General features: G+C 38.9%; 4 protein-coding genes and 1 long non-coding RNA gene across 5 annotated transcripts; 1 reads left to right on the top strand and 4 right to left on the bottom strand.

The window, feature by feature from the left end:
• Window positions 1–915: 915 nt before the first annotated feature.
• LOC145228415 (DEP domain-containing mTOR-interacting protein-like) lies at window positions 916–10,663 on the bottom strand. The gene is made up of 12 exons (XM_080093471.1): window positions 10,605–10,663; window positions 10,409–10,530; window positions 10,227–10,346; window positions 10,029–10,149; window positions 9,778–9,959; window positions 6,125–6,284; window positions 5,849–5,925; window positions 5,733–5,778; window positions 3,606–3,705; window positions 2,655–2,759; window positions 2,142–2,288; window positions 916–1,906 (listed from the first exon to the last, which is right to left on the bottom strand). The coding sequence occupies exons 1-12, from the start codon at window positions 10,649–10,651 to the stop codon at window positions 1,763–1,765; spliced, it is 1,371 nt and encodes a 456-aa protein (XP_079949597.1). The 5' UTR covers window positions 10,652–10,663; the 3' UTR covers window positions 916–1,762.
• On the top strand, window positions 2,755–3,899 carry LOC145228418 (uncharacterized). The gene is made up of 2 exons (XR_013860068.1): window positions 2,755–3,286; window positions 3,478–3,899. It is a non-coding gene; the product is annotated as an uncharacterized LOC145228418 (long non-coding RNA).
• A 46-nt stretch (window positions 10,664–10,709) lies between the features above and the next one.
• On the bottom strand, window positions 10,710–11,212 carry LOC145228417 (ribonuclease H2 subunit C-like). The gene has a single exon (XM_080093474.1). It carries the CDS (start codon window positions 11,210–11,212, stop codon window positions 10,802–10,804), a length of 411 nt encoding a protein of 136 aa, XP_079949600.1. The 3' UTR covers window positions 10,710–10,801.
• An 807-nt stretch (window positions 11,213–12,019) lies between these two features.
• Window positions 12,020–14,216, bottom strand: LOC145228416 (monoglyceride lipase-like). Its single transcript, XM_080093473.1, has 8 exons — window positions 14,143–14,216; window positions 13,970–14,081; window positions 13,773–13,879; window positions 13,575–13,711; window positions 13,395–13,505; window positions 13,147–13,236; window positions 12,705–12,917; window positions 12,020–12,370 (listed from the first exon to the last, which is right to left on the bottom strand). The coding sequence occupies exons 1-8, from the start codon at window positions 14,150–14,152 to the stop codon at window positions 12,272–12,274; spliced, it is 879 nt and encodes a 292-aa protein (XP_079949599.1). The 5' UTR covers window positions 14,153–14,216; the 3' UTR covers window positions 12,020–12,271.
• Window positions 14,208–17,032, bottom strand: LOC145228414 (glucosaminyl-phosphatidylinositol-acyltransferase PIGW-like). Its single transcript, XM_080093470.1, has one exon. It carries the CDS (start codon window positions 15,907–15,909, stop codon window positions 14,284–14,286), a length of 1,626 nt encoding a protein of 541 aa, XP_079949596.1. The 5' UTR covers window positions 15,910–17,032; the 3' UTR covers window positions 14,208–14,283.
• Between the last annotated feature and the right edge of the window lie 24 nt (window positions 17,033–17,056).

The raw sequence follows: 17,056 nt of genomic DNA on the forward strand, positions 1-17,056 counted from the left end.
GATAGAAGTGAATCCCAAATCTAAATATGTTTCCTTGTACGAATACTTACTCATCCTTAAACGGTATCTGTTACATCTCCACGTTCAGTTTCGCATGATTAACTTTTATTCCCCGTGCTATGACGTAACAATCGCTATGTGCGTAACAGTACAATTGGAAGGCTATTGTCAGTATTTTGCAATGATTAGTTCATTTTACTGTACAACGTGGTCGAGTGAGTGGACTTTACTACTACTACATTAAGTAAATTCGTTTGGGTAGAATTGAACCACCATAGCGCGACCCATTTTTTTACCCTGCGCGACCCATACTTTGAGAACCACTGCATTATATTGTCATATTATGGGCTCTGCATATAGGCCTACCGAGAAAAAATTAAAACAACACTCATAACCATAGCCGCACCATCATGTAACAATGCAGAAATAATTATGCAACAAGAAATTGTTAACCCAAGAACACTACAAACCACGGACAAATAAAACTTTCTGCAATCTATTCTTCAGTATTGTCGATTTCATACATCATTTTGCCTTGGTCAAAGACTCAAAAGATATTTAATAAAACGTTCTAAAACAACGATAGCTGTTGGTAACAACACAACGATCTTACCGACGCCGTGCAAATTAGCCGATCGTGTATTGTTAAAGGTATTGTCCTCCATCACGAACAGCCCACTACGTAGATTAAATCGTGTAAAACATGGTATTACTTGTAGGCTAGACTACTGGTAAGAAGCCGGCATGTTTCCCAAATTACTATGCACATATAGGCCTATATATAAAAACATATATAAAGACACCATTTTGCTCTGATTTGCCCAATTAGACAACTAGAATTACCTCGTTGTCCAAATCAGCTCTCCTGTATATCACATTGCCTCTTCGATTATTAAAAATGCCAAGACAAAGCAATTGTACACGCCACGCGTATTTAACTTATATTTAAGCAGCGAAAAATATAAACAGGAAAAGAAGCAAAAGGCATGATGAAACCAAACGCAACTGTACAGAGCACATAGCACTGTAGAACTTTCGAGGAACGTCATTTTTAAACAAGAATCGAAGAAAAAACAAAACTAAAAAAACGCTGGAACACACCGAACAATTCGCTGATTGTCGCAAATTTCGTTTTCAACAGAACGCATTGAGGGATGTGACAAACTAAAAAAATGCATTAACAAAAAAATACTCGTCAACCAAAAAGGCGCAAATGTGGAAATCATTTTTGTTAAATCATTGACAAGAAAACACAGCAGGGGTATCGCCTGTCCCAACTGAGTAAACAACCGCTTTTACAAATTATAAAGCAGTCAATGGCCTGTATGCTTATTGACGATGCAAAACAGTGGGTTCAAAAAACGAATGAATGCAATTTCCTTTGACGAATCGTTGCAGCGGAGTAATATGAGTCAATTTGAAACATGTTTAAGTCGTACGACAATACAGTTGGAAACAAAACGCTTTAAAGGAAAACCAAACGCGAGAAGCAACACTGCATAGCAAGCAAAACTGTAATGTGTCTTTTGCGAAGATAAGTTTTTATCAAAGTACAAATTGTCATATAATCTCGCCGGTGTCTTTGTCCTGTGTTGAAAAGAGATTCAATACTTCATGCAGTGACCCGGCTCTATCAGTCGCTCGGCGTACCGACTTTCGATCCCGTTCTGTTCCATTCCGCCCATCGCAATAATGCGACTCGGCTTCAACGCGTAACCTCTCTTGAGTCTGGATTGAACAATAGCGCCACCACGCGCCCATTTCACGATCGGCTCATAACCGTTGCGTGCATTCCCCGGTAGCTGTCGCTGTCGCGCTTTTTCATCCAAGGCTGCGCGGAGGGCAGTGGGGGTGAGGATCGGGTCTTCCCCGGCGTTGTTGGAGTAACTGGAGGCGAAATTGTAGGCTAAAAAAGAAAACGGGTCACTTTAATGAAGATCTGTGTCATCATGTACTTCTGCGCCAAAAGTTAAGATGTTGAAAACGTCGCGAACCTGACATAGTAAAATGTACCTTACGCAGAAAAAAGTTTTTTTCATTTTATACCAGACTGCGATTTAAAAAAAAAACAATGCAAGACAAACCATGGGGTCAAAGCTAAATGAAAGTAATTTTTGTTGAACACTAAATATCCTGCTTACCTCGCTTGCTTTACGTCTTTCGCATTTGATGTGTTGCATAATGGTGATTTTAAGTAGTTTAGGGCCATTGAGGATCAGGTCTTCGATTTCGGGATGAGGTAGATTCGTTACAAGCTGACTGTTAATGTTCACAATGTATTGCTTCGCCTGTGTAAAAATAACAAGCTATTACATCTCGACATTGCCAGCGGCAAAGAATGAATTAACACAAAAGTGCAGCGGAACATATGGAAACAGTATACATTTGCCAGAAGGGCATTGCTTATTTTATGTGTGAAAGCGACATTTGTAACTTTATATCAAGCCACCAGCGGTGATGTAGGAACTATGGCACATATAGCGAGAAAGACCATCCATTGTCTTACGTGTCATCACTATTCGAGTACTGTGGCGAGGAAAACACCGAGGCTATATATTACTCAGCTGATTGCGCAGCCGCGGTAATATAACACGCTACGATGGCATATTCTGGGCCAAGCCACATGACATGTCTGTGGTATGTATGCAAATTACCATTAGTCCAGCTTTGCCAGCGGGGGAGTCGGGGTCGACAATCTTTACATAGCAAGGACCAGAGCCGCGGATCACGAAGCCATAGCCGACCGGGTCAGGAAAGATCTGTGAGAAACACGACGCGTTAGAAAATCAAAACTGGAAGTGAAACTTGTTGGACACCCAGGGAGAAAGCCACACAAGGAAAACAACAACGTTGTACACAAACACACAAGCTAATATTTCTATATGTGGTGTTAAATTAAAATTTATTCCCAGCTGAATTTAAAAGTTGTTCTTTTATTTATGCTTCACTGAGTTTGATGCATGACTGATTTTGCCATGTGGCAGTGTGCCAAGGTGTCAGTTAAGTTCTTGACCTTGTGTCAGTGTTCAGTTGTGCTTGGTGTGTGCAGTGGTAGTTGACTTGATGAATGTGTTTATAAGTAAACTATTGTATGTTTATTCTGCAATTATGTTTATTAATGTTCTGTTTTAATTCTATTTGAATAAGCAGTAAAATCAGTTTAACATGTGGGATTTTTTTGGTACCTTAGCCGTTTCGTACAAGATACATGTGCAAACACACTTAATAATGTTTAGCAAAATTTGTGTGGAAAAACTGAGATTGGTCTGACAGTGAGAAAAAAGAGGTAAATTACGACTTTTGGCTCCTTTTGTTGTCAAACCGTTCTTACAATAAATCGCAGCACATTCTATTGATATCCACGCAAATAGGTTTTATGCAAAAGGCATGTGGTCTAGGTATCGTTTTATTGTTTGCTGTGTAGTTTTAAACGGGATTTGTGAATTTCTCCTAACCATGTTGACTTGGGATTCTCAGTACACGCAGTCGCAAAGCGGATGCTTTTTGCCTGATGCCTTCCCGTTCTGTTGCCGGCTGAACAACCAACATCGTGGGTGTGTTGTGAAATAAAGGTTGGATGCGTTTGTCATTTTATCAGTTTTTACCTTTAGGTCTTTTTTGACAAATGGTGCGGAAGGATGGAGTAGAGCTTCCTTTGTCATGCTACCGTCGCTTTTCAGCAAGGATTTGTAGGATGGAGGCGAACTGTAAACAAAAATAAATAAACATGAGCATTTTAAGTAAAACTAGACCGGTTGTTAGTGTAAAACTGTTTTTGTCAATCAATTACGTTTAAGTTTCCAGCCACACACGATATACGAAATATTTTACAACACCATACTGTTTTTGTTACTTCACGTTACTATTAGGTCCGCGAAAATTTAAGCAATGTTAAAAACTAGCTGAAACTTTTAATGGTTAGGAAACTGGTGAAAAAACGACATTGAAGTTAATCAAAGCACTTTTTCCAACTCTATTAGGTCGTTTTTCGCCCAAGGAGGCTGTAAAACTTATGCACGTAAAATCGACAGTCTTTTTTCATTTTATAGCACTTGAAATGAGAGATAAAATAAGTTATTATTCTGTCACAACGCTTCTTTGTGTCGAGGCCTATGTGCCATCACTCATTCACGGGTTTACATTCAAGTGTGCACACCATATTTGGCAGACAGTGGGCTGACGAAATACTCCCGCGCCCAAAGGCAAATATAAGCCCAAAAGCAACACCTATTTAAACAAGACCCATGCAGGGCCAATGGGAATTGTAACGTCAAAAGGTGAGCTTAATCATTAACAACATGACGCAGAGAGTTTGCCATAACATAGGTGCGGTTACGATTCGCGCCACCGAGGCATGTTTTCGGGTCCAGCGGTTGAAGAGACAAGTCTGACTCAGTGATCCCAAACAATGATTTACAATGGTTTGTTTGGGCAAAGACTGGTACAGAGTGAGCTGTGCGACCGAACCGCTTTGATCCGGTATATAAAACCGGTTTAAAGCGTCAATAAAATGTAGCACGCGCTGCTTAGCTGAGCACGCCTTGTCCGCATGATACGTTGTGGTTATGAAAGGACATAAAATTTGAGTTATATTCTCCAACGAATTTTTTTTGGGGGGTTTTGTGTCTTTGTGTAGAAGGCCACATTTAAATTCTTAGGTTTAAAATTTGGTCCTAGGTTTACCAAACTAAACCACGTTTTGAAAACAACATAAAAATAACCCAGTTTCCAAATCACACATCCTACACTCCAGCGTATGCTGCGAAGGCAATTCGCTCAGTGGCTAAAGTGGGAACACGCCTTTCACGTCCATACGCAATAAGCACACGAGTCCGCACAATTACCGGAAATCGTAGAACTGTCACAGCACGATTTTTAACAAAATCGGCAAAATTTTACAAACCTCTCAGACAGACACTCGGCTTTAAAATTAGAGTTTTTTTGAATTTCACAAAGCGATGTTTTGGGGCTTAACGTTGGTTGTTATTTGAAATGATGGATAGAAATAGAGTTCGTCTTGTTAAATCTATCTTTATCATTTTTAAAGAAAAGACTGAAATACGTGACTCTGTACACACTCTATTTAGCCGGTGCAAGCTGCAACTCAAAAAACTCAAGCGTTCGAAATTTTGTGTGCAGTGAAAAGCAGGTTAACCCCTCCACGACCCGCCTCTGCAAATCTCTTGTTACGTAAGTATGTAAAGGATCTATAAAGGGCCGCCGGAGATGCCGTGCGAGCTGCAGCTCGAGACTCAATTCACGGTTTGTTGCACCCGAATGGCCTGAGATCATGGCCCGTTTGCTAAGCCCGACAGCTCTCGCCCGTGAACACTTTTAGAAGATAATTGCATAGCGTTTTTGGCCTCAAACATCCAACAATGCGCCTCGGGGCTTCGTTGCCATGACGATCTTATCAGCAGTCAAACCGGGGCAAATGGCAAAAAAGCAGTTGCAAATAAAATACATATCGCCAACAACATACATGACAACATCGAAGCGAAAAAAAAATGTTTTCCGAATGAAGGAAATTTTGGTCCGTGCTTTTCTTACTCAAGTTAATACGGTAACAGCTTTCTATTGCACGGCAATTATAAGAATGCAGCACAAGCGATCGGTTATGATGCAAGGCATGTATCTTGCCTTGTTTTGTGTTTACACGGAAACACTTGCATGTATGCTTTCGTAAGGCGACCTTTCGCATAGTTACGCAACCAGTATAGTACTGTACTTACATTGAACCGTTTTCGATGCCAGAATCGTCAGATGATGTAGATAGGCCTACAAAAATAGAATATGGTTGTCATTGACTTGCAACAGAATGATATAGCACCACGCAACATTTTATTACCTTTATGTCGCGAATTTCTGCCCGACAAAAGTGCAGAGTTGTGTAATGAAAGGTCCATCAGTTGATCACTTGTTTGTCTGCATAATAAAAAGCAAAGTAAAATAGTGCGCTGTGTGAGCACTATATTGATGGACCTTCCGTAGAAATGATGTTATCTCTGCACTGCCGCGGGCCATTCGCACAGTGTAGCATTGCGTATCAGACAAGGAACACACACATATATTATTATTAAAGTTCACTGAATGAGTCATAAAACTTGGCACATAAAAATGCTACCTGAGGTGGATATGTTTGTTTCTTGTAATACTGCTGCACTGTGGGCCACTTGGCGTTGAACCGGAGAGAAATTGAGCCACTTGTATTGGTTTGCGAGTGTAGTCGACCAGAAACACGAAGAAGGATTTGTCGTCCCCAAACTCTGACACTTCTGGATCAACTGTAAGACAAAAAATAAAGTGTCGTTAAAGAAAAGACTGTAACGAAAACAAACGGAAGTAGCTAAGAACAAACCGTGTTAAGTAGGAACACATGGTAACAACAAAGCTATGCTGCTTCCTCCTTAACGGCGCATCAGTTTTGTTAACAATAAACAAACCAAAATTAGGTGGCATTTTAGCACACATTGTCGTTCTGTCCGTTTCGGAAAAGCTGTTAAACTGACGTGTAAATGGAAATCAGGTCAGTTCGAAAGCAGAGGTTATTTGGGTTTAGCAAGTAAACAAGCTTGCTGCAACGCACCAACACCAAGACTAATCGGTTAATATGACAACAAACACGATGTAATGCATTTCTCGCAAACAATTAATTTTGCATGTGAAGTGTTGTGGTAAACCGACTTTTTACGTCAGCAGATCGTTGAGCAGAAAGTCACTTTTCATTGACGCAAATACGCTCACCGCGGGTCGTGTGTTTAACACGAGTTCGTTTCATTAAAATATAATTATGGGCGTTAAATTGAAAGCCTGTCATCATATCTCCTGTATGGACGTCGGCTTTTACCCAGGGGCAAACTTTAGCCTTGTATAATTAAAGTCAAGTCAAATAGCAAACAAGTCAAACTTACAGCAGTGAACTTAACGAACATTATTAGCGACATAAAAGAAACATACAATCCTCGCGGCCGAGTTCACGTGAGTTCAATTTGGGTGTTGTCGTACATTGGACTATTAAATAGACTCTGAAAACAAACAGCCCGAAAAACAGCAATGATTCACAGAAAACCCGCGTCAAAACTGTCGGTGACGTAATAAGTGGGACAGTTGTGTCTGGCGAGGGTTGTAAACAACAACACGTGGTTTGAAGTAAGCGGAACGATGGCGGTGGTCGATCAAACAACACTCAATGGAGCATGCCACATCCCAAGAGAAGGCCTTCAATTGAGAGTGATAATCTTTCAATATTGATTCTTATATTGTGCGGTGAGAACACGTAAGCGGACCACCACGATCATTTCCATTATCAGTACATGCGTAACATACCAATATAGCTATTCCGCCTGAAGTGAACACAGCAGGATATATCGCTAAAGGGTAAAACGTTTCTGCTGGCTAAACAAAAAAAATACTACATTCAAATCTACAACGATGGTGTTTGCCAACCTTACAAGAGATAATCCTCTTACAAATGCCCTAAAATAGTAAACATGCCACAACACGTTGGCACATCATGTATGCGTCATTCACAGCCTTTCTAAACACGGTATTGTTATTATCACGTGGGGTAAAGCAGTAGGGGTTACACAAAGTTCCAATAGTTTAAAAACCTTTTCATACAACCTCGTAAGAAAACAATGGTTGATTCAACCGGGAGTAAAGGATTTGCATACAGGAATATGAAGAGTGGTGGTAAATTACAACAACGTTTCGACAATTGCGAGTGACCCTTATTTACTTGCGAGTTGCGCCAAACCTTCCGGTAATCCGGTTTCACAAGTGACGTCAATAACAGGACATGTCCAGTTACAAACTCCACATCAGAAACAGCATACAGATAGTATTACATAACGAGGTTGCGATACGAGACGGTAAAACATACGAGGGTAAGCGTGTTACTTGTCATGAAGGCAGAAATAAGAGGTGATGACCCCGAAATCGATATGGTGAGTTGCGCCACATTTTCTACAAGCAATGTAGAATGATAGTTTGATGGGCGTGTTTACACTTAAAGTCTTGCATACAAGTAATGTCACAGTCAGATCACATGCCGTTAGGATGCAAAGTCTCCCTGTCTACCATTTCCACATTTGTCAGGCCTGAACTTCGTAATCATGCTTGTAATATGATGATGTAACTGGAACAACGTGTCAATTCTGTGGCACACCAAACGCTCATTGATGCAAAGGCCAGCAGTTCGGTCAGGCCGCGACTGTATGCCAGCATAACGCCTGCAGCCTAAAAATACCGATCACGCAAAACGCGCCTGATCGAGGCGTGACCGAGGCGAATCGCGTTGCAAGCCCGGTTGCGACGTTAGCAACTGGCCATTTCGGATCGTTCACAAGGTTGTCTCGCGGCATTTTGCCTGATTGGAGCCGGTATTTAGCAGTGTTGGGTTATTTTTGGAACATAGTCCGACTGGGTTGCAATTGGAAATCTCTGTATCGCAGAGACCGGACCAGCGATTGGTTTTTGCCCATAAATATCATGACTTTCGAGTTGCACCATATAAGGTGCTCCCTTTGCCTTGTGCGTGGCACTAACGGCTCACAAGCAAAAACGAAACGAAATAAATATTTAATGGTCGGTTTGGTGAGCTACAATGATGTCATTCCTAAAGCAAGCATGCCACATACACAAAACTTTTTGCAATTGTTTGCTAACCGTGACGATGCTTCCTTATTTATCCCTATTTTTGATAAGGATTCTGTTTTAGTCACAGGTAAACCGTTTTTAGTTACCACCTGTCGTTATCCCACAACAAATTAGCCACCTTTCGCGCACCCGATCTGTGTTATTTAGGACAACGTATAAAGAACAACCGATTTTGTAAAATTAGACAAGCTGAGCACCACGACGCAGCCTAAAACACGAAACATAAGCCTTGGACAGTGACCAGTTGGTAACACCAATTGTGCGGCTGTGACAGAAGCGAGTGTTACTATAGTACTATAGTGACATCGATCCGACAACTGCTGGGCTCAGGTATGTAGAAACTAAGTGCCCCGTGGCGTACGGAAGCGTTGTTGCGTGTTGCAAGTGCGTATGTCCGGAGTGAACAGCTTGACATGTTGCGGAAACAATGATATATCATAAACCCAAGAAAACTCTAATGTGTGACAGAGTCCAAAGCATTTTGTCAATAAATGAAATGTCGCTCAACACAAAAATACAAAAAAAATAACATGGGGTTAGAATTGTTTACACACCAGTAACCTAAACGCATTTCTAAACGTTTAGGGTCAACACACAAGACAGTTTAAAGGGATTCGACCTTTAAATAGGTTACAGTAATAGTAAATGGACTGAACCTTGAATTAATACGTGAAGTAACGCAGCATTTATCCAAGCGTGACCAAACGACGTGGCGCTTGCTGCGCACGGCACTAAGGACGCTATACCAACAACCATCAAAGTTAACTGTACCCTTTGGGAATGCAAACAAGCCACAGTCGCTCGTTGCGAAAGCCAACACCCAATTACTTGACCTCTCATAGTAGAGTGGTTGCTAGGACGGAAATCGTCCGGTATAAACGCTGTATCACTGCCTGCGCAAACATTCTGATTCACAGGGATTTACGTAAGGTAAGTAAGACAGCGAGTTTCTCCTGTGAAAACGACTTGACGCATCAACAAAACGTAATCACCCCCTCCAATTGACTCAATAGCAATAAACAACTACAGGTTTGAAACGCCCCACATTATAGCTTTTGTAGCATGTGATGTGAAATAATTACTACTGAGAAGAGTGGTTTAAGATTCAAGGAAATTTACCTGATTTGATGACTTTGTGTGAACACATCGATGCACATTGTTCAACAGCTGCTTCCCTTGATTTACAAAGTCCATTTGTGACCAGCCATGAAACTATATCAGATGCCTTCAAGGATTCAGATGATACTAGTTGTCCAAAGGCACACACTTTTTGAAACAACCCAGATGTACTGTCACATGCACTAAAAAACAAAAGCTGTTAAGTACCACATAACACATACAAACGATTTTAAAAAGTTTGTATATATTACTTTTTATACAATCTATATCCAAATGCAACAGAGCGAACAAAAGTGTCTCCTTCTTGGTCATGATCATCAGATGAAAATCGATAAAGTGATCTGTCATTTTGAAATCCTTCCATGGTTTGAACTAAACAAAGAGTTTCATAAATGTTTATTTGGTCTGTAGTAAGTGTTTAATATCAAAACCTCAATTTGTATGTTTACCATTTCGAAGAAGTCCAGCATCCATTAACTTCTGGAAAAGCCCTATGGCATCACATTCTGTCAAACTTGAATCACTTTCTCCAATGGTACTTCCATTGTTGTTTTTCTCACTAGTCTTTTCTGTAATATTGCAATTAAAACAAAACAGCAAATCTAAAAAAGCAATCATCTAAACTACTCACTTAATTCAGAGTTGTTAACCACCCAGGTAACAGCTTCACATCCCATAAACACATCAGGATAGGCACGGAACATTGGACGGCGTTGTCGAATTAATGCTGGTTTGTAGTCTTGCATCTTTTCCCTGCAAAAACATGCTATATCATCAGAAAATCAATAACATACATGGTATGTTGTCAAATATTTACAAACAGTTACCTTAGTTTCTCAGCAAAAATCACCAAATCTGAATTATATGGTTCCATTTTTCTTCGGCACGGAACAAATTTTGCTTTGCAATGTTTGTATATGTATAAATAAACACTTAAGAAACAAAACACAAATCATTACTTGCAACATATGGTTGAAACATTTGTTAAATATTGCTAATACAAAGTAACAACTGTCTGTCACGTTTATTCTTCAATAGGTTCATGAATAGCAGCAGCAATATGCCTTGTCCAAGTTTCACAAGCACCCTGAACAGTGTTTTTGCTTAGATACTGTGAATCCAAATACCATTGTTGGAAACAGTCAAACGAATGTGTTAGGTCCAAAGTCCGGTCTTCGTCTTCCGAAAAGGGCTTCCGTTTTTCTTCAAATATAAGGCCAACATATCCGTCAGGAATGTTAATCGTTTTGCCTTCTAATGGGCGTCCCCGAAACGAAGATCGCAAAACATTTTTCAAACTGTTTTGACTTGTTTGTTGAGGTCGAAAATACGTCGACACATTTGCTTTTTCATTTCCATCAATCGTACAAGGCATATGATTGAGAGCGGATGCCTCTAATAAAAGGTGTTTATCACAATTGACTTTGATACTCATTGTGACCTTTTCGCCAAAAACTGCACCTATCACTGCAAACCGCAAGGTCTTTGTTACACTGTTACCTGGACTGCGACCACTTATCTAATCAGCTACTAGTCAGTAGTCAGGTCTCATTAGCGTAGTAACAAATATTGTCCTCTAAGCCGATTGTCCGTGCTGGCAGCAACACATGACCAGAAGCGACCTACAACCAACCCTTCAGAAGCCGTTGGGCTGTAAATTCCCGCCGTCTGCGGCAGCGCATAACTAAAGCCTTTTTTACAGCAGTTGTTCGCCCGCGTTGGATCGACCGACCTCGTGTTGTGGACGCTCGTTGCCCTTCTCCTCCGCCTTATTTCTCTTTTCTCTTGCCCACTACGCGAGATTTGTTGTAGAACATGTTCGTTCAAGCATGCGAGCGAATCAATTGATTCCCAACTTGGGAAGCCAGACAATGGAAAACGTCACGCAAAATTTAGCGGGATGGGGACGAGCTTGACAACTAAAATTTGCATCAATTGAGGTTGTCACGAGATGACCTTGCAGCTTGCGAAACTTTTTGAAGAAATAATGTAGTCTACAAACAGCTAATTCCAAAGACCCAAACCGTTTAAGTAATGCATTCATTGACAGTCGTTGTTGTCAAAACTGTGCATAAGGGTGTTCAATCGATGCTATCTGCGAGCTGTAAGCATAGTCAAAAAACGCTTTTTCGTTGTTATCTCTTGTTAACAAGACCTGTTTGTCAAATTGTGCAAACTAACTGTTTCTTTTTTTTCCACTTTTGAGTTGAGTTTATTTCGCCGGTGATACAAATGGTAGCAGCACAACTGCGCTTATTATTAGGTACTTGCGATTAAGTCCTACTGTCGAATGAGACCACAAGAACGACAATAGAAACAACCTTATTTTAAAACACTGTTTACTTGACAAAATTGCACTCAAACTTCTTTGGACTATATTACATTGCAATAGTACACATAAAATGACAACAAAACAGGAGCAGTGTTGAGGTATTAAGAAAAAAATGTTTAACAATTTGATCAGTGGGTCAAGCAAGTGTCCATTAGCTGGATTTCAAATGTGCTCTTTTAACCACAAACGTATATCCTCAAAACATTGGTCTCTGTCAGGTTGAATTTCATGTATAAGATCATGACAGCAATCCTTGTAGATCTGAGAAGTAAGAATCATAAAGTTTCAGCTGAATGGGACTGCCTGTTTCAAGCAATTAAAAAGTTTTGGGTGTAAATAACTCTTTGGCACCATCCAGTGACATTTCAAAGACAAATAAGACATCCACCACATGCACTATAGATAGACAATTTCAGAAAGAATTCAAAATATGCTCTTTTTACATTTTATATTTATAAGCCAAGCAAATTTGTAGTGCTAGGTGTGGACAGTATATACATCTATCAACAGGGGGCCCATAAACAACAGGCATTCATAAGTAACTACAATTCAGTATTTGACCTTTTACTTCCATCTGTGTTCCCAAGCCACTTACCTTCAGAGTTTTGTCTTCACTTTGAGCCACCTTATGCAAATTTTTTGAACCTTCCACACTACATGTTGTGTCTGCATCTCCATGCATTGCAAGGAAAGGAATTTTCAAGGTGGGCATAATTTCCTCTATTTTTTCCATAATGCGCAACAGTTGATATGCCATCTGACACTTTACAACACTGTTTTTAAGGGGATCGGACAGTGATTTTTCTTTCTGCAATAAGTTTTTAAAAAATGTTGTTTTACAGACTATACATAAAACTAACATTTTGAGACAAGGAATAAAGTTGACCAAAAAAGATGCTAAACAGTCCAATAAACATACAAAAGTGCATAGACAAGCTACAGGAAAGAAAAAAGAACTTAAGATGTGTCCGTTTTTAGTAAAGGAATTACACACAGAAGTGTGTTCTTTGCTTTAACAAAAAAGATAAATGTATTACCTCCACTTCATCCCTAGTGCTTTTATTGTCAGTTAAATTTGTAACTTGCAAATTTGGGACAATTGCAGATGCAAACTGAAGAAGAACTTTCTGTGAAATAAAAAACATTTAAATATATTAACATGAAAATAAAAAAATTACCCAAAAAAACTTTCAGAAATTAAATAAATCAGAGACATAAGTTTTTTAGATAAAGTCAGCAGTTTGACACAAGCATCTTGGTTGCAAAAAGTAATCCTCTTTCAAACCTTGATTGGAGATTGCAATGCTGGGTCTTTAACAAACATTCCACCAACAGTTATAATTCCTTTGAAAAGCTCAGGTTTATCACATGCAGCAAGAACTGATAATGCACCACCCTAAAAAATGTGAAAAATTAGAATGGATTGTTGGCTTAACAGGTCTACTGTTTTTAACTGGGAACAAACCATTGATTGCCCATAGATAAAAACAGGTACATCAGGATATTCTTTTTTCATTTTTTCTGTCAGTTGAATAAAATCTCTAATAATGACATTGTAGTCATGTGTTGTTGTGCGACTCCCCTCACTCTCACCATGGCCAACTAAAGATACAAACACAAATATACAATTGTTCCTATTAAACAGAATAAGTGTAATATTTACCGTGGTCATTTCCAAAAGCCAGCCCGCCTATTGAATTTACATGAGATGACAATTCATCAAATCTTACAACGTGTCCTCCAAATCCATGAACCACGCATAAGAGAAATCTGTAAATATCAAAGATGGTCATAAACGATTGAACTTCAAAAGGTCCTGTTTTAATTTTGGCTATGCTGAAACAGCATTTTAGGACTGACTCGACAGGATTTTCTGGTTTCCATGTCTTGTAGAAAAGATACTGACCATCATCATTTACGAAATGATCAACGTCTTTAAAAAGTTTTCCACTAAACGTCTTCCGGTTATTATCTGTAAATGTACACATGAGAATGTCAATGAGATCAGAACACAAAGAAAAAAAGGGGCATACCTGTTTCCATGTTTAACTGAAATCAATTGCATTTAAATGTTATTTTTTGCATGTAAAATGTATAGCTACAAAAAATACAACTGTGTCACAAAATGAAAGAATTTACTATGTCTATAAAAAACTTCCAGGAAAAGTGAATGTTTACCAGAACTTTAATGTAATGCGCCTTAAATGCAGACACCATATTAGCCAAGACCCAAATAAACAATATGCAATTATGATTACTAGGGCCATTTTTGTGTCAACCAAAAGTGTGTTTATCGTAAAGTTAACAGCTCCAGTTAACAAGTTGCACAGTAAAAAATAAAACAGCTGATTGCGATTAATAGCACTTAACAAACACAGTTTAGGTGGCACTGGTGTGTATATAATTTTAATGTCTTTTGCAGCATTTTTTCCAGACAACATGAGCCATCTGTTAGGCATACACTCTAATGGCAAAGATGTTGAATCAACAAGAAACACAAGCAATAAATCCACAAACAAGTACTGGAATAAAAACATAGCAGCATAGTACAGCATCCACAGTATATAAGACAAATTTCCAATTCTACGAGAAACAGGCTGATTTAAACTGATGCTTAAATTTAGTGCAAGTCCTAAACTCATGGTTAGTGCAAACATTCCTACAGATGCCTTTTTCCATTCCAAAAATGTATGCCTTGGCTTGAAGAGAAAGGCACCCATCTGAATACCTGCTAAGTACAAAGCTAGTGTCCCAATAGATGAAGCAATTCCTTCCTTATTTTGTACAAGCAAGTTTCCATCGTATGCATTGCTTAATAAAAAATTGGTAAGGCTGGCAGAGTCACTGTTTAGGGCATACTGGTAGGCAGCAGCAATAAGGAATGAAACCAGACCACATAGCCTGATATTGATAAATGCCAAAACAAATGTGGACAGTATTCTCACCAGAGCAAGTGTAAAAAAGAAATTCCAATGAACACCATACTCAGAAACATGTTCTTGGTATCCTGACATTTTTACAGAAACTAGTCTGATAATGCCTAACATGACCAGTGGCCAAGTCGAAATGATTTGCAAGCAAACTGCTAAAAACCCAGAGTATACTGATTTTGATTTCTCCTGGCGCCTGTTGTTTCTTGCTTCTGGGGAAACCAAAGCATTTGCAACAACAAAGCCACCGACTCCAAGATCCATAACACTGACTCCATAGGTTTCAACTTTTGCAAACCGCCTTGGAAATATGTCAAAATCAACTGCCAGGATACAAATGCATGAGGCAATGTTGACAAAAGCTCTAAATGTTGTAACAAATGGAAGATTTGATGGGACAAGAAAAATAGCATCTGGGTTTTTCATGTTTTCATTCAAGTTTGCATAATACTCCTCCATGTCAGAACTATTGACATTGCTGTCTGAACCAAATGGCTTTACTTTATCTTGGTAGAATGAAGGGGCAACATAGCAAGAATGCACAACACTTTCAGACTGCTTAACTAGTAACTTGCAAGTCAACCATAGGATGGATATTGCAAATACAATAATGGAAACAAGTATTTTTATCAGATATTCAGAAAACACAGTCACTGACAACAACAATGGTAGAAACACAACAATAAAATCAATCAGATATCTAAACACCGAATTTTGTAGAACCATTTTTGGCATTATACATATTACAGCAGCCCGCAACAATAAGCTGGCAGCAGATATTGTTGAAATCAAAATAACTTCTTCTGTTGATGTTCCATTCAAGTTGCTTACAAATTTCACTTTCTGCACAGTTAAGCTTTGTTCATCCATGGCGAATGAATAATTTAGTACCCACTTGGTGAAAGTGAAACCTAAAATCTGTAAAAAATAAATATAGATGTATAAAATATGTTTTATTTTTACTTGTTTGTTACCAGTCTGCAGGGTCAAATTAATTGGTTCCGATGCTTATGCACCTTAGGCACTGATTCTTAAACTGTACAGCATGAGCGTTGTCAGGTGTGCTGAAAACATTTATTATGCAAACTTTCACTGAGGTTGTAAGACTTAAATTGTGTACATTACAACGTTTAAAATCTCATTTGCTTATAAAAGCATTTTTACCCAAATCGGGCAAAAGTTCTGCAAGGTTACGTATATTTTTGTGCGCTTACATGTGGAGATTACATTTTTCTGCATGTGTGTGTGCTCGTCTGTACCCCGGCCATGGCAGATAAATTAGACAGTGATATACAATACAACCAAGTACAACACTATACTTAAGTACACGGTATCGATAGTATATTATAGTGGTACTCATACTCGGTCGGTACTAAATCTGGCATCGTACCATAGTATAGGACGATAGGTAATGACTCAAAAGTGGGTGAAACTTAATGTAGTTTTTTCCTGTTGCAAAATTATAGAAGGCAACACACAGTATTAACTGATCACCACTAAAAACTTAACTTCAAAAGTTTCTTTGCTGACTCCCTTCTTAAGATGAGTGCAGGCAGCCCCTTTACTTTTGTAACGTTTTTTTTACCAATACAAAAACTGCTTAACTGTATACTGCTGCACTATTAAACATTTATACCTGTCTTACTGATTTACTCTGCAAAAAATAATGTATTTGTAATATGTGGTGCTGCTGCTTTGAAATACTCTTGAGGTAAGGCTTTTACTTCTTCCACCACAAAGTTTTTTTTTATAAAAAAATCATTTCAGTATTTGCATCAACTAGGATTAGAGGAATCAACTTTCATTTCTTAAAGAATATTAAATTTAGTGTTTTTAAAAGTTTACTTCTGTCTGGTAAGACCAATGATTTAAAGAAATGTAAACTTTTGTTTGGGCATATACCGCATACCGATACAAACAGAGATGTCCCCATTTACTCACCGGGAAACATGATACTAAATATTTTAAATCAAAAACCATAACCATAAGGAATCATTTACAGTTTAGGGCCAAAGCA

The sequence above is a fragment of the Phallusia mammillata genome, chromosome 5 (assembly GCF_965637545.1).
Source record: "Phallusia mammillata chromosome 5, kaPhaMamm4.hap1.1, whole genome shotgun sequence".
NCBI classification, from domain to species: domain Eukaryota; kingdom Metazoa; phylum Chordata; class Ascidiacea; order Phlebobranchia; family Ascidiidae; genus Phallusia; species Phallusia mammillata.

Coding starts and splice junctions, on each gene's coding strand:
- LOC145228416 (XM_080093473.1), bottom strand. Junction 13,237..13,394: donor CATTGCAATCTCCAATCAAG/GTTTGAAAGAGG, acceptor TTTATTTCACAG/AAAGTTCTTCTTCAGTTTGC. Junction 12,371..12,704: donor GTGAAGACAAAACTCTGAAG/GTAAGTGGCTTG, acceptor CTTACTTCTCAG/ATCTACAAGGATTGCTGTCA.
- LOC145228414 (XM_080093470.1), bottom strand. CDS start 15,909: ATGGATGAACAAAGCTTAACTGTGCAGAAAGTGAAATTTGTAAGCAAC.
- LOC145228417 (XM_080093474.1), bottom strand. CDS start 11,212: ATGAGTATCAAAGTCAATTGTGATAAACACCTTTTATTAGAGGCATCC.
- LOC145228415 (XM_080093471.1), bottom strand. CDS start 10,651: ATGGAACCATATAATTCAGATTTGGTGATTTTTGCTGAGAAACTAAG. Junction 10,347..10,408: donor GGTTAACAACTCTGAATTAA/GTGAGTAGTTTA, acceptor GCAATATTACAG/AAAAGACTAGTGAGAAAAAC. Junction 9,960..10,028: donor GGATATAGATTGTATAAAAA/GTAATATATACA, acceptor TTTGTTTTTTAG/TGCATGTGACAGTACATCTG.